The 17,875-nt window shown below is 40.2% G+C and overlaps 1 protein-coding gene across 1 annotated transcript in view; it reads left to right on the forward strand.

The window, feature by feature from the left end:
* The window catches only part of INO80D (INO80 complex subunit D), a 50,473-nt gene that overhangs the window by 19,530 nt on the left and 13,068 nt on the right, over positions 1-17,875 (forward strand). The window contains exons 4-5 of the mRNA XM_026707844.2: positions 12,483-13,234; positions 13,520-13,628. Coding sequence (XP_026563629.1) covers positions 12,483-13,234; positions 13,520-13,628 — 861 coding nt within the window. The remainder of the gene's footprint in view (positions 1-12,482; positions 13,235-13,519; positions 13,629-17,875) is intronic.

Genomic DNA, 17,875 nt, shown 5'->3' on the forward strand with positions numbered 1-17,875 from the left:
GCAGAGTTAAATTCTTTGGATTCTCTTGAAAGCTGGATTCATGACCTGATCACAAACAGCGAACACAAGGCTTCCCCAGCTCAGCCGGCATAGCCAGCACAGTGAATCAGCTGGCTCCTCTGGTCCAACCAGCAGAGCCACCACAACGAATCAGCTGGCTATCCCAGTCCAACCGGTACAGCCGCCGCAACAATCATCTGTTTTCCCAGACAAACAGTACAGCAGCTGCAATGATTCAATGGGCTTCCCCGGTCCTACCGGCACAGCCGCCACAACGACTCAGCTGGCTACTCCGGTCCAACCAGCATAGCTGCTGTAGCAATGTGGCTGGTGACCTAGGTCTTTCCAGCACAGCCGCCATCTTCCAGCTCATTCAAACAGAGCCAACATTTGGTGTGCTTTTCAGCAGCCGCCTGCCCAGCAGGGCGCTGGAAATCCTTCAACAGAGCGGGGGGGAAAGGACGGAGAAACAAAGGATGGAAGATACTGCTGCTTCAGAGAGCCATGAGGTGACTCACATGAGTGGAGATGACCTGGTTCCCCTGTACAGCCCCAGATTTACCCAGAAGGTCCCCTTAGCAGGCAATGGAAGAATAGCTGAATAAGGGCAAAAGCCCTGCATTCCAGAAAAGCCTCTAAGGCTGAGGAAAGGGATGCCCAGAGGCGTCAAAGAGCCCTGGAGAAAGAGATCTCCAAAGCTGAGAGGCAAGCTGAGAGACGGAGACGGGCAGACTTCCCTGGGGGAGACCCTATCATTTCCCACTCTTTGCAAACTGATCCAGCCAGGAAGCAAGAGACTCTGAGCTCCCAGACTCTGTCCCCAGATGGTGCCAGAGAACAATCCCCACAGTTACCATTTATAAAAGGCAGCAATGAGGATCCCTTTGCTCCACAGTCAAATAGACTGCCAGCCATTGGGAGCCTATTTAAAAGAAGAGGAACCCTGCCCCAGAGGCCACGTTTACTCCCACAGCGGCGGGGCTCCACCCAGGGGAGAACCAGGGACCTGAAATTTCTGAGCAGATGAAACTTCTGATCTCAGAAGCCATAAAGTAGGGGGTTGCTGCAAAGAAGCCAAACTCCCTCTGTGGCATCAGACTCCTGCCTAGATCATAGTCAACACCTGGCACCCCAAGTTCAAAGACACTTGGAGAGCTTTAGGGAATCTAACTCACACACTTCATCCCTACAAAGTAGGAAATGGCTCTCAGGAGACAAAGACCAAAGAGAACTAATATTCTCAAGAGGATGAAGGATTGGCTCCTGACCCCCTAGCTTTCACACAGCTATTTCACCTGGCCCTCTTTAAACCCCTTCTGTATAAAGCCAAAACCACAGCTCACATGGGAGCAGAGCCAAGTACGTCAGAACCAGCATAGGGTTTACCAGACCCAAGTGAACTGCTCTTTTCAGAGCCAACAATGGAGAATGAGAGATCCCCTCGCCCAAATTATTCCGGGACATGGTCATTATTCAGGGGCAATGGGTCCAACTAGGAACATACCCCAATCCAAGTGAGAGTGACAAAAGATATTACAATGTAGTTACAGACCTCACTGAGGTGCTACAACTACCAATGGTAGATGGACCTGTGACAGCCTTAACATCCTCTACATTCCTCTCTCAAGACACAGTGGACACTTTGAAAACAGAGGACAGAAGGGCAGAGCTGACCCTTCACGGTGCCCATTAGGTGGTGGCCTGGGCTGTCAAGGCAACGACTGCCTCTTTTTTCAACAGAGTCTCCTTACTCTGGCTTCACCAGATGCAAGCGAGAGCTCTACGTGATGATCAACGTTTCCACCAGGACATCAACAAGCTAATCTTTGGCTGGGGCATCCATTTTCAATCACAGATGGTATAGGGGCAGTGGTTGCAGGAAGATCTAGCAAACAACATCAACTGGCTGGAACTCAGGGCAATCCATCTGGCCCTCAGATGGTTCCAGGGCAAGGTCTCTGGCCATCATGTTCTCATTCTGACACAATGTAGCCACTAAGATTCACAGTAACTGCCAAGGGGGCACCCATTCCAGGGGTCTCATGCGGGAGGCAGAGCAATTGGGTCTCTGGGCAGAGAAGCATCTTCTCTCCATCAGAGCGGAACACATCTCGGGGACAATGAATGTACAGGCGTACTGGCTCAGCAGGACCACAGTCAGCCACTCAGAGTGGTGCCTGCATCCAGAACTGTTCAGGGAACTGTCAGAACGGTTCAGGACCCTGATCCTGGACCTGTTTGCAACCCCATTAAACCCTGCCGAGGTTTTACTCCAGATTTACAACACCAGGGGCAGAGGGGACCAATGTACTCTGCATTCTGTGGCCTCAAGGACTCTTTATGCCTTTCCCTCACTTGATCCCGGTGGTAATCAGGAAGGTGCTAGTGGAGAAGGCAGAGGTATTACTCCCTGGCTTCCCACTGGCCCAGACAGCCATAGTTTGCAGATCAGGCCAGTCTGTCCGTATCCAGGCTCTGGAGGATTCCACAGGACAGAATATCCCTCAGTCAGGAAGCCCTATTCCACCCAGAACCACAATGGCTCCAACTGACCGTCTGGCATTTGAGTGGAGAGTTTTGAGACAGGGCAAGTTTTCTACCAAGGTAATCTGTACAATCCAGGCCTCTAGGAGGCCGTCAACTAACAAAATCTATGACTCGATTTGGAAGGCCTTTTGTAGCTGGTGCTCCAAAGGCAACATTGATCCCATCTCTGTATCAGTGGGCCAGATCCTGGAATTCCTTCAGTATGGGCTAGACAAGGGACTATCCCCTAACACCATATGCAGGCAGGTGATAGCTCTGTCATCGGTGTTGTCATGTGAGGATCTGTGCATCATCCTATTGTGCGCAGCTTCATTAAATGAGCAATCAACTTAAACCTGCAACCTGGTACACAGGTATCCCACCTGGAACCTACCCAAGGTCCTGCAGGCACTCTCCTTGGCACCTTTCGAGCCATTACGGGCAACCAGCCTATACTTCCTCATCAGCAAGGTAGCCTTCCTCGTGGCTATTACCTTGGCCAGATGAATTTCGGAGCTGGTGGCCGCCTCCATAAGGAAGGACCTGTGTGTATTCCATTCAAACAGGGTAGTTCTGCACCTGAATCCCTCCTTTCTCCCCAAGGTGGTCCACAGGCACAGGAAATCATATTACCAGACTTCTGTCCGGGCCCAACCCATGCCCTGGAAAAGAAGTGGCACACCTTGGATTGTCAGGAGGGCCCTCTGCACTTACATCAAAAGAACAGCTCCTTTCAGGAAAATAGCGTCTCTGTTCGTGTCCTTCCAGCCTTCTCTGCTGGGTAGCAAGGTTACGGCATTGACTGTGGGTTGGTGGATATGGGTATGACTCGCCAAAGCATATGAGCTTCATACTTTTCTGCTGCCCCGGCAAGTGACAGTACTCTACCAGGAGTGCGGCCATGACAGCTGCAGGGGTGACACAGGCCTCTATCGAGGAAGTCTGTAGGGTAGCAACTTGCTTCTCACTGTCCCCATTCATCAGACACTACAAGCTGGACATCTTCGCTTCTGCTGAAGCGGCCTTCGGCAGATGGGTTCTCCACAAGGTGCACACAGACCTGGAGACTCAAGACCAGACCAAGGCCCGCCCTTAGGACAAACCAGCTTTGGTATGTCCCATTCTTTGGATTCTCTCATCAGCACACTGGAGAAGGGGTGTTGGTCTTATCTGATGCGCTTCTCCTTTGGTGTGCTGAGAGAGAGTCCAATCCCACCTTGGCGACCATCTGGTCCAGAGTCCAGGAGTGGACAAGATCAGTCAACCTCTATGCCTTCATCAAAACTGGGACACAGTCAAGGGAGGCATGGCTACAAAGTTTAAAAGGACCCAGTCTCTAGGCAGAAAGGCAGAGTTAACCCATTCTTTGGATTCTCTCTCAGCACACTGAGAAGGAGCGTAACAGGTAATACCAGCGCCCCTTCTTCTTTCAAATAGCTAAATATATTGATAATGATGAAATATGACTTTAAATAATGCATATTTTCCAAAAATATAAACATTTCTTGACTTCCCTCAAAGGGAAGGTGCACCTTAAATTCTAGCTCAATAATATTTGACGTATTGTATGTACATATACAGCAGTGAACAGTGGAATAATAGGATTAATAGATCAATAAATTAATGATGGACAACTTAATTTGTTCCCTGCTACAACATGAGCAACTTATAATGGTCTCTTTTTCAAGATACACACAGTCCTCTAATGGTTGACGTGCTTAGTGACTGTTCACTGTTGATATGAACATGATTATAAAATAACATTGTGAGCAGTCCTTGCAGATACAACCTTTGCTTGTTTGTAAAGCAAAGGAAAGTTGAAGTAAGATCATAAGCACAATTGCAGTTTCACTTAATTTCTGATTCAACTTGTCAATTCCAGTTGTGGTCATTAAATTGGGACCACCTGTAAATGGATAGCACTGAACCATTCTAGTTCCTCAGTGCAGTGCAGATAGGTTAGATCTTAAAATGGATAGTGCAACTGCTCTGATCCTCTCTTATCTCTTCTCTTAAGTTCTTGTATTTTGCTTTTTTGTGGCCTGCAAGCTTCAATAAGTTATCTCTAAAAGGATAAAAATAAAAAGAGGGATCAAAGAAGTTAAAATCAAATGCTTTAACTTGTTTATCAGTATATACGTAAGATAGGTTTTTGTATAGATCTAGTTTCTCTTCCAACAAACAACAAAATTTCCTGTGCCATTTTAACAGAAGATAATTACTGCAAGTGGGAGAAGTGTGAACCAGCAAGATTTTGCACCAGTTCCACTAAACCTTATTTTTTATGTTGTTATCATGTGTGTATATTTCTAAGCAGCCAGCCATTCTCTTAATGGTATTCAAAATAATATGTGCCTTTAATTCTGTGTAAGTAGTAAATAATCTGAGACTTATCCTATACATGTTTGCATATACTTGCATTACAAATATTTTCTGGCAGCAGCAGCAGTGGAGCTTATGACCTTAATGAGGTTTGAGATGCACTTGGCAGTATGTCCTTGTAGCAGGCAGCAGTGTTTGGTAATAGCGGATTGATTGACTTAAAAAAAAAATGCTCCCAAACTTCACAAAACTGCCTAGCAGGCTGCCTGCTGCCCACGGCCCATGTGTTGAGCAGGCCTGATACAGACACATTATGGCAGCTGAATGTCTTCTCCAAGGCCTTCATGGCTTACAATAGCACCAAGTGCTATTATGCAATATATTGATGGACTATTGGTAGTTACTCCTAAAATGAAAATCTATGCACCACTTCAGTAGTTTCACTTTCAGTTCTAAGGATGATTTCTGTACCTATTGTGCTTTATGTTTTCTTTATATTTAATTTTATGGATTTTGTTCATTTGATTTTCATTGCAAGGTTGCACATCCTCTGTGCTTTCAGCTATCAGTAGTGTCATCAACTGAAGGTTTGAACCTACTTTTGAGTACAATTAGGGAATTGCAGTTGATAAAAATTCATCTGTTATGATAGTGGCTGAAGCTGATAGCTTGGAACACAGCATGCTGATCCTATTCAAATTGTATATGGTATTAGAGAGCCTGGGGACCCAAGTGTATTGAGACAATAGCATGGTTGTGTTATTTGCTGCATTGGTTGGTTTTTATCTTGCCTATTATATATGTTATTTATTAGTTTGTTATAATGCTTTATCTTGTTTTAAAACTTAGATAGCCACCCAGGATCATGTAATTGAGATGGGCAGCTTATAAATTTAATGAAATAATGAATGAAGCAAAACCAGCACTAGCTATAGAAACAAATTAATAGTTATTGAAAATAACTATAATGTGTCTATCTGTGGTTATAGTATATTTAGACCTGGGTAATTCTGATTTATTTGGCTCTGCAAGCAAAATAGTATAGAAGGAAACTTTCAGTGGAGTACAAAAATGATGCTAGGCTTTATACTACCTGTTTGACTGACTGACTGACTGACGGTGCTGGAAGTGGCTGTTTATTCGTTCATAGAATATTGATGACTGGCCCCTTGAGGACAGGATTTTAAAATCATGGCTGAAAACTGAAAATAATGGGAATCTGGTACTCTGGCATCTCACCATCTAAGAAGTTTAGGACATCATACATAATTCTTTCAGTTCTTCTATATTATCATAAAAATGCTGTGAGGGTGGTTAATTTACAAAAATGAGCAGTATAAGATTACCTGGTAAATTTCATTGTGAGTAGGGGGCTGAGCTGACCCTGCTCCTAGTTTATCAGACACCAGTATACTGTATTGCAGAGTTTTCTCTTGGATTTAGTAAAGTTAAAATGATAGACTTTTCCATTTTTAAACAATTTTCTGTGATGGACTATTAAATTAGACTATTTTTACACTTTTCTTCATTTCAAGCATAAGCCAGAAGTGTTAGAGAATTAAGCTTCCACAATGTGTTAATTCTAACACAGCTATTTTTATTAGGATATGAAAAAGATTGTCTTGAAAGATTTCTGTTACTGTCATGCACCTGATGCAGACTGACTCTGAGGTAGAGGAGGAACAGCCAACAGGGAGAGTGGAAGGGTGGTTCCAGAGGTTGTGGAGGAGGCTGGGGAAGGGCAGAGGCCGGCTGAACAGGCAGAGGAGGACCCAGGCCCATCCCCTATCCATCCTAGGGCATGCAGGGAGGAGAAGATAAGGGAAAGACATGGTCTATTCAGGAGGAGGGGGCCTTGATCCTCTTCATGGGATGCAGATGTGAGAACTGCATAAGAGTTTGGACCTGCGTGCTAGCAAATGCTGGAAGCAGAGTGTTTTATTCCTGGATAAGGTTTATCTTTGTTGGCATTCTTCCAAAGGATTATACCTGGTTATCTTCTTGAAGTTTGTAATTAATTATCCTGGTCTGTCACAGAACTTTCTTTAGTGCAGTTTGTTTTTGGTTTTTTTATTGCTTCGTTATCTGCTCTTTGAGTTTGGACTGTATTTCTTTCATTTGGAATTTTTATTTTAGAAAGAGTTTAATCTCCAACTGTGAACAATTGAACAGTGAAGCCAAGTTAAAGGAATTAAAGAACATTTATTTATGTTTTGGTTTTTGTTACATTTGTGGTACAGTTACACTTAAATAATCAGTCCCATCCTCCCTTACAAATGGGCATCATTTAAATATGCAGATTATCCGACCAGGTTAATTCTGCCCTTACATCTTGTTTTACGTAAATTGCAATTCCTTTTTTCTTTTGTTTATCAGCCGGTGCCGTAAAAAGTTTCCCTAATTTTGGACAAATTAGATGTCTTTCATCATTTTTCGAAATATGTGTTTCTTGAAGACATATTATATCTGCGTTATGTTGAATAAGTTTTGAAAATATCCTTTTTCTTTTTGATATTGAATTTAATCCATTTATATTGATGGAGAGCAACTTCTTCCCCTCCACCATTTATCTACGTCTGCTTAGATTTTTGCCTAACAATGATTCGATTCTCTTGTTGTTGTTGTTGTGGGATTTGCCCTTCTCTCCCAGGTTGTGGTTTATCACTTCCTGAAATTGGAGAAAGTCGTTCCTTTTGGGTTCTGTGATGATATCGGTCCTCCTGTGGTCTCCTTTTAAGTTCTTCTTTAGTGGATTGACCATTCGTATCCGTGAGCTGTTGATAAAAATCTTGGGCTTGTTCTATCGATTCTATTTTGATTTTCCTCTCTTTCCACGTAATTAACATCCCTTCCGGGATTAACCATTTAAATTGGATTCCTTTTTTATTTAAATCATTAGCTAGAAATTTATAATCTTGTCTTATCATCCTCACTTTCTTTGGAATTTGTTTTAAAATCATAATTTCTCTGCCTTTATATGATATTGTTTCCTCCCTAGACATTTTCAAAATTAAATCCCTCAGACATCTCCTAGAGAAGCGGATATGGATTTCTCTTGGGCAGTTGTTGCATCTGGCGTAGCTTGTGCTAACCCTATATACCTCATCAAACTCTTTAATTAGATCATCTTTTTCCTTTCCTAACCATTCAGCCAATATTTCTGCCATCAAATGTTCCAATTCTTCATTTTTTGCTTCAGCCACATTCTGGAACCTTAAATACGCCATTGCTTTGTCCATCTCGAGGTGGACCAGTGAGTCTTCCGTTTCTCTAAGTACATTTTTAAATTCCTCATCCATCCTTTCAAAGTTAGTCTCCATGCGTAATGTTCTACTCTCTATATCTTTTATTTTCACTTCGTTTTTCTCCATGGCCTGCTGTAGAGACCTTATCTTACCCTCCACCTTCGATATATCCGCTTTCATTTCAGCCTTCAGTTTCCCCATCTCATCTTTCAATTCGCTTATATCTGCTCTAGTTTCATTGTGATTTTTAATCATCATTTCTTGCATTTTAGATATAGCTTCCTGCAAGGATAATAGGGAAGTTTGTATATTAATGTTGGGGACATTAGGCTGCTTTTCCCCTGTTAACTCTGGTTATACAAGTTTGGATAAACCACATCGCATTTTTACTTGTAGCAATCTATGCCCCAAATGAAGACCAAGGGAAATTTTTTAAACACCTCCACCAAAAAATAGTAGGCTTTGAAAAAAGGAACATTTGCTTGATTGGCGATTTTAACTCCATTGCAGACTACCAAAAAGACCATAGTAATATGGGAAAAAACAAGAAGGGGAAAAGGGAACTTTCTGCGGCATGTAAGGAAATGATGAAAGAGTTAAATTTAAAAGATTTATGGAGGGAACGGAATCTTGAAGAGAAACAATTTACATACTATTCTAATCCACATAAGACTTGGACTAGAATAGATATGGCTTGGATGGATTTGGATTTGGCTAATGAAATAAAAGAAATTAAAATCCTACCAAATGAATGGGCTGACCACAACCCAATACAGCTAATTTGGAGAGATAGGAGAGGAATAAAAAAAAGATGGACACTGAACACCCAAATAGTAAATGAAGAAGAGTATATTAATAAGCTGAAAGAGGAGCTAAACTATTTTCTAAAAGATAATAATAATGAAACAACTTCAAAACAGAATATTTGGGATACTATGAAAGCAATTATAAGAGGTACAACAATTTCCTATAATGCTATGAGAAACAAGAGAACTTATGCCCAACAAAACGTATTACAACAACAAATCAAAGATTTAGAAATACAATTACAAAAAACCCCTAAGATCCAAGGAATACAAAACCAGTTAATATTAGCCAAACATAAGCTGAATTTAATTGAACAAGATAAAATAGAAGTTAGCTTGAGAAGGTCCAAACAAAATTATTTTGAACACGCCAATAAACCAGGAAGATGGCTATCTTATAAACTTAAAAAAGAAAAAGAAAAGAGACTGATACACCAACTAATAGACGAGAAAGGCATACCACAACATGAGATTGAGAAGAAAAAAGATATATTAAACTATTTTCAAAGATTATATAAAAAAGAAGAAATCAATGAAGACAAAATAAGAACTTATCTGGAGAATACGAATGATAAAACAATAGGGGAAGGAGAGAAAGAATTATTAAATAAGGATATTACATGGTCTGAGTTGAAATCTGCAATGGAGAATCAAAGTAATAATAAATCCCCTGGTCCAGACGGGATTCCAGTAGAATTGTACAAAGCTACAATAGAGTTAGTAGGGCCACTGATGCTGGAAGTGTTTAACGAAGTACTTTTGGCAGCCAAAATGCCAGACTCATGGAGGGGGGCGTTGATTTCGTTAATTCCGAAGGAGGATGTAGATGCCAGATATATCAACAATTATAGACCAATCTCACTTTTAAACGCTGATTATAAATTATTTACCTCAATTATAGCGAATAGAGTAAAACAAGTTTTAAATTTATACATTCATGAAGACCAAAATGGTTTCCTTCCATCCCGCCAAATCAAAAATAATCTAAGAACCGTTATTGACGTCTTAGAATATTATGAAGTTCATCCAGAGAAACAATTTGCACTCATGTTTTTAGATGCGGAGAAAGCATTTGATAATCTACATTGGCACTTTTTAATACAAAAAATCTATAACATGAGTCTGGGCACTAAATTCGAGAACATTATCACAACAATTTACAACACCCAACAGGCCAACATACTAATTAATGGTGAACAAACAGGCCCATTAAACATTGAAAAAGGCGTTAGACAGGGTTGCCCCCTCTCACCCCTCCTATTTATACTTGCTTTAGAATCACTGTTAACGCGGATAAGACAAAACTCTGAAATCCAAGGAGTTAGGATCAAAGCAGAGGAATATAAACTACAGCCGTTTGCAGACGATATGGTTTTCTTCCTAGAGGAACCCATGGAAAAAGGACATAACCTAATAAAAGAACTAGAACAATTTGGTTCAGTAGCAGGATTAAAGATTAATAGAAATAAGACAAAATTACTGACTAAAAATCTAACAGAGAATCAGAGGAAAGAATTAGAAAAAACCATGGGGATACAGGCAACAAAAAAGGTCAAATATTTAGGCATATGGTTAACACCACATAGTAAATCGCTCAAAGAGAATAATTATGATAAACTATTAAAGCAAATTAAGAAAGACCTAGAATCTTGGAATAAGCTGCAGCTTTCTCTACTGGGCAGGATTGCCACGATCAAAATGAACATTTTACCAAAACTCCTTTACTTATTCCAGACAATCCCAAATAAATTACCCAAAATTTTTTTTGAAGATATAAATAAGGTAACACTTAAATTTATTTGGCAAGGGAAAAAAGCTAGAATCAATATTAAGGCTTTACAAGATGCAAAAAGTAGAGGGGGGCTAGCGCTCCCAAATTGGGAATTATATTATTGGGCAGCCAACTTATTATGGTTAAAAGACTGGGTCAATTTACTCAATAAAAGAACTTTAGCCTTGGAAGGGCATGATCTTCAGAGAGGGTGGCACGCATTTCTATGGGATGTGGGGAAAACTAAACAGTCGTATTTTCATAGACACCTTATTAGAGATTCATTATTAACTAATTGGAAAAAAATATGCAAAAAACATTATTTAAAAATTCTGATTTGGCTTTCAACAATGGAGGCAATGGTTCATCCCAACAATTTGGATATAACAAAAACGACTAAATATAAAGATTTATTAGACCCTCTAGGAAAATTAAGAACTCGACAGGACTTACAGGAACAGGGATTTAAAATTGACCAGTGGTTATATATACAAATCCATAGCAGATACAAACAAGATATCAAAGAGTTTGGAATTTATAGCAAATTACAATATTTAGATAAAATCTTATTAGGACCAAATAAAAAGAATATCTCCAAATTTTATAAATATTTATTGGAGGTAGAATTAGAGCAAGAGATAGTGAAAGGGAACATGATAACGTGGAGTAGGAATATTGGAAGAAGCATTACATTAACAGAATGGGAAAAGATCTGGAATAGAAACATCAAGATTACGAAATCAGCAGCGTACAAAGAAAATATGTATAAAATGTTATATAGATGGCACTTACCCCCTTCGAGGTTGGCGAAGATGAACCCTAACATGAGCTCAAGGTGTTGGAAATGCAAAAGCACTGAAGGAACATTTTTCCACACGTGGTGGTCTTGTAAAACTAACCAAAAATTTTGGCAAAAAATTAGAAAATGGTTGGAGGAGATAACTAAAGAACAAATAGACTATAAACCAGAGTTCTTCCTGTTAGGGATCTCTGATAGATATTTATCCAAAATATGTAATAATTCATATTCTAACCGCAGCTAGATTAGCGTTTGCTCAATGTTGGAAATTACCTCATACACTTTCAGAGCAAATGGTTATTCAGAAAATTTGTGAGTGTGCTGAAATGGATAAATTAACGATAGCATTAAAAAACAAAGAGTCCCCAACATTTTACAACAACTGGGACTCATGGTATAATGGGCTTACACATAGACAAATTATGTAAATGATAAAAAGTAATCTAAACATAATGGAAAAGAGGAGTAGATTGGATATGATGAAGAGAAATGATCCTTACAGACTGTCACAAAAAGATATCATTCGTTTTTAATTGTATTTCTACCCTATTCTCCCTCCCCTTCCCTTCCCTTCTCTCCCTCTATATCCGTTCCCTTTCCCCCAACTAGCCTTTATCCGATGTGCTAGGCCGGGTGTTTTCCTTCTTTCCCCCTTCCCGTTTTTCTTTCTACTTTGTAAATGTATTGTCGATGTGTTTTTAAATTGTAAATTTAATAAAATCTATTTTTTTAAAAAAATATGCAGATTATAACTGCAAATGTTCAGAGCTCTGGGTATGGTAATTGTTTCCATAAAATGTTTATTGTAATTCAAGTTTTGCTTTCATTTTTGAAGAGTTGAGCATGACAGTTTATATGTCCTTCACGGAGTCTTCCCATAAATATAAATAGATTATTTTTTTCTCAGTTTTGGTTGAATAACAAAGTGCTGATGATTAGTTCTTTCTTCCTGGTTCTTTTCAGACATAAATATTATGAGAAAAATACATTTTTTTTGCTTTTGCTTTTCAAAGGTATTGCAACAGTCATTTACAAGTTCTTGGCTTTTTACCGAAAAAGGAGAGGAAGAAAAAGAATGATCCAATAGAAGAGGTAAAAGTTCGACACCAGATGGATTCAATAGCCTTCAGCCTGACAGTTCCTCCACTTGCTTTGAAGATGCCCAATGGCCTGGATGGGATGTCCCTCTCTCCACCAGGGGCCCGGCTTCCTCTCCACTACTTGGAAGCAGAATTGGAAGACCCCTTTGCTTTCAATGAGGAAGATGAAGAGCTCAAGAAAGGGACAGCTGTGAAGAAAAAGTTGCAGAGCAAATTAGCCCAAAACCGTCAACGCCAGAAAGAAACTGAGATTCTGAAAGTTCGCCAAGAGCACTTTAACCCCGTTCCTGCACCTTTGCAGCAGCAGCCTTTGCAACCACAGCAACATGCCCATGTCTCACCTACACCAACGTCTTTAAAGCCAGCAGTGCTCCCACAGGGCTTAGTTTGCAAGTCACCTCAACCTCAGAATACCAGCCTACCAATGCAGGGAGTGGCACCCACCACACATGCTATAGCACAAGCCAGGCAGTCGGCCAACAAAAGACCTCTGCCTCTCTTGCACCCTACTAAAGTTCATGCCCCGGACCCACCCAGGGCTGACAGGATCCTAATGAAAGCCACAGCCTTCTCCCCATACTCATTCTGTAGGAGCCGATTACAGAGACTGGTGAAACTGTGCACTCAAAAACATCAGCTAGATGCTGATCTCTTTCCACATTTAGGTAAGTACAGAAGTGTATCTGCATTTTTGTTCAGTGTAAATAGATCAGTAATTGTATGTGAGCAAACTAATTGGAGAAACATTGGGTCTTTAAATTTGTTTATTGGAAAGAATAAGGTAATCCATAAAGGGATGTCTCAGTATTCTTCCTCAGAATATACAGGGTACTCATTACTATTTACTATTTCATCATGAAGTCAGAAATATATATCTTCTGTCCTGGAAAAAGAAATTCAGGGGCACTTGAATGTGGCTGAAGAAGCTCATCTTTTTTCTCCCTTTTCAGGGTTGGACTGGTCTGAAGATAGTGGAGAAGAACTGGAAGAATTAGATCAAACCTCTCCATACCAGGTTGCATGGTCTATCCGGGAAGCCCTCAGATATGAAAGGAATGAGTAAGTACATGAAGAAGGGCAAAAATAATACAAAATAAAATATGGCTTTACAGTATTTACAGTAAAACTTTCCTTTTAGTAGACATTAAACAAAATCTAAATGAAAAATGTCCTCTATTGTATTCATAGTTTGTTCATTGAGGCTATTAAATGTTTTGCTACTAAAAAGTTATTCTTTGTTCAGCCAAAAATACAAAAATATTGTTTCCACATTTCTTGTACTTTGATTGAAATGAATCTTTTAACAATATAATTTACTGAGCAGATGGTACCATTTGCAAAATTTGCAAAACATGATGGCTTTTGAGGTTTTTGTGTCCAACTCTGATCAGTGCAAAATCAAAACAAAAACTTCCCTGCTAGATAGAAATTCAAGCTCTGCTTGGATACCTTCAGTGAAGGGGAAGCATCAATTGTGTGGGTAATTGATTCCACTGTCAAATTGGTACACAGTTTAAAGGGTTTTTTGTGTTCACTTTTATTTTTTACAACTATAGCATGCTGCATACTCCCACTATTTTAGGTGCCATATTGTCAAAAATACAAAGTAGCATAACAACTTAAGCAAAATCAGATTGGTAATTAAATAATGATCCTATATTGTTTTCCATTGTATGTGAGGTTCTAGAGCACGGCTATCAAACTTGCTGCCTGCGAGCCAGATGCATCACGTGCTGGCAACGCCCATGCCTGGTTTAGCAAAGGGGAAAAAGTTGTGATACATCACATGATAATGCAGTGACAACGCAAATTTGACACTCCTTGTTGTCAGCTTTGGAAGCCATATTTCACTCTGCCACATAGCCTGAGAAAGTGGGAGGGGGGTGATTTCAATTGAGTAGCTCTAAGTAGACAAAATAAAATTCTTTTCTTGGTTCAAGGCTATTAAGTGTGGCGCAGCAGAGAAAAAGGATCTTACACTGGGACAGATAGTGATTGGTCCATGTGATGTGATGATGGGAGAAAAGGGGATGGATTGTAGTTTGGGACATTGTGGGAAGTCCAGGAAACTTTTAGTTTCGAGATTCCACAGATGTGCCAGCTGCTATTGTAATAAAGGTACATTTGAGATTATGCTTGTCTTGGAGTTACTGATTGGAATGGAGGCTTGCTGGAATGTTGACACCTGTTCTAGAGAGCCTATCTCCAAAGGCCTTGTGAAAAATCCCACTTTTTATTGCTTTCCTGACATTCAATATTTAATTAAAACAACAAAACATAATGTTCTTCTCATTATCATTTTATAATTGCTTGTGATTCTGGTCTGTTCCTTTTTTAGGAGTATTATTTGAAAATCATATGAATAACTGAGTTGCATGCTATTACAAATCAGTGAAGCTGTTACATAATAATATATTGTTGTGTTGGATGGAAAGAAGATTATCAAAAGGGTGGGAGATCGAACTGTATATGATTTTGGGGGGACATATATTTACAACAGAGGTCTCCAAACTTGGCAACTTTAAGAGTTGTGGACTTCAACTCCCAGAATTCTCCAGCCAGCATAGCTTAAAGCCACAAGTCTTAAAAATGGCCAAGTTTGGAGATCTCTGATTTACAACAATTTATCCTCTGTCCGCTCTTCCAGCATGTTCTGGGATTGCTCATATAAAATTTCAAATATAATTAAAATAATTAATTACATTTCTTTGATTAAAAATCATTACCTAGAGATAAAGATTAATGGATCCACCAGTGACGGGATTCAAAAACTTTTACTACTGGTTCAGTGGGCATGGCTTGGTTGGCGCACTTTGCACATGCACACACTTTGCATGCACATGTGCATCAAACACGCACTTTGCGCAGGTGCAGAAGCGTTTTGACTCACCTCCTTCAAGCCTGCGCTCTCCCAGTCACTTCAGCAGCTGCCGTATGGCACTCTTCTGTGCCGCACAAAGCAGCTGCGCTTCAAAAGCAGAAGATAAAAGTGAGTATCGGAGCCCGGGCAGGCGGGCAGGCCCAACAGCAGAGCAGCGGAGAGAACTGGTTCGGTCTTCACTGCTCATTGCCGTTACCAGCTCGGCAGAACCGGGCCAAATCAGTAGCATACAACCACTGGTATCCATTTAATACATTGCACCCACAGATGCCCTCTGCAAAAGCCAGATCTTCACTGCTTTTCAAAATATTAAAAGGGGTATGGGTGAAGCTTTTAGAGGTATTCAGATTATAAGCAGAGGTTGCTTCAGAGGGCTGAACTACCCTTCCAGAAGTCTGTTCCATGTTCCCATTCCCATCCATCAGCTTCTCACAAAGTGTACTTATAGCATCTCCCTTTGGGAGATGCTTTTTGAAAAAGATGGTTCCATGGGTAGAACATTTAGATAGAACCAACAGTTTGAATTATAATCAGAAATACATTATCAACCAATGTAGTGTTTGTCATAAAAGTATCATAAGTCTTAGCCATGAGGGTTGATTTGTTCTGTCCTAATTGCAGATTCTTGGTAGTTTTGAAAGGCAGCCCCAAGTACAATGCAGAACCACTTATTCAAAAAACAACAACAATGGCTAGAAAATAAACTAAAGTTAAGCAGTCTCCTCTGGCCATCCAACTCCATTGTTTGATCTAATAAGAGCTGTGTTGCAGATCTGCTCTTTCAGGTGGCATTCACTTCTGTTTAGTGCCAATGCTGGGACAATAAGCACACCAACAGGATTCAATGTCAGCTTGTTTTGTCCCACCTAACTCAATCCCTTTCAGCCTTCAGACATCAGATAAGGACTCCACTACATCTCCTGTCTGGTCAAGTGGAGATATACTACTGAGTGATGGATGACTTTCTTGAGTAACATGGGAGAGAGAACTGAGTACTGTGATGCCTGTATAGGAGTGGCTCATTTGCTAATCCCCCATTTGTTACAAACTGTTTTTATAAGTAGGAATATCCCATAACTTACAGTTATCACAGATGGTCTAAATGATATCAAAATTTTGATTCTCCCTACCATTTTCCTGCAAACACCGTGTCTGATTTTGTTGTTGATGATGATGATCAGCCAAGTATGGAACCATTGGTTGTGACAGGAATTGATTGGGTGCCTGGTCAACCTAGCATGAGATTGTAGGCTAGAGTGAGTAACTAATCCAAAATCACTCAGCCAGCATTTATGCCTAAAGTAGTACTCAAATTCATAGTTGCCTGGTCTGAAGCCTTAATAACTAGGGATATCAAAAAAATTAATTGGATAAAATCTACGGAAGACGTTTGTACAGAAGAGTAACTTCGTCAATCATGTTGAAGTAGGGAAATCATATATGGGAACATTATAAAAGGAAGCTCTTATATTGCCTATCCAAACCGATACTTTCCTGATAGATGGATGCACTAGATTGGGGAAGACTGACAGAGGAAGTGGTATTAGGGGGTTGCATGAGGAAAGGAGAATCAATTATCACTTCCACTGGCAGGAAAAGTAGCTCTTTCTTTTACAAAAATGCAATCCTGATAACCAACATTTAAAGCAGCAAAGTAAAAATAACAATACACGCATGTGGTAACATTTCTCAGATGGTAAAAGCTGAAAGAGTTTTAATAAAGCACCAACAGATCCTTTTAGGAGAACTGATTTCATAAATAGAATATAACCAACTCTCTCACTGGTTGCCACCTCACAAGATAGGAACTTCTAAAAACAATATAGTGCATTGCCATTTATATGATTTAATTGTGAGCAAGAGCATGGACTTGACTGTACATCCACTTCATGAGATTGGTCCAGTCAAATTTCATGTTTTTCATCAGGGCTGACCCTGGGAGAGAAAAAGTAATATGGCAATTGTTTACTCAGAGATACTAGCTATTGCGAATGCTAGCAAATGCTGTTCCCAAATGGCTGAATATGAGGTCTTGTTCATGACTTACGGGATTATGGGAATGCTCCTAGCAGCATGACAGCATGCCTAACCAAGAAGCTGGATTTCATTATAGAGTGTGCGGATTCAGCCAGAGTATTAGGATTGAGTGATTTCAGTCTTCTTTCCCTGGGGGACCTCAGGAATTCATGGCTATCATAAAAACATGGATTTGTCTCAGATCCTTACCTCCTTGCCCCAAACAGCTGGATACATTTTAGATCTGGTATTTACCTCAGATCCATTATTCAGTAATCTAGTTCTGGGGGACTTTTCTGTCAGCCCACTTTAATAGAGTTTCCTCCTTCACTGCCTCATGAAAATGGGGTTAACTAGAAGCGTCACCAACCTCTTCTGTGAACGGACTCATTAAAATGGCCCCTCCAGA

Source organism: Pseudonaja textilis, chromosome 1 (assembly GCF_049901715.1).
Source record: "Pseudonaja textilis isolate UNSWEBS1 chromosome 1, rPseTex1.2, whole genome shotgun sequence".
NCBI classification, from domain to species: Eukaryota; Metazoa; Chordata; class Lepidosauria; order Squamata; family Elapidae; genus Pseudonaja; species Pseudonaja textilis.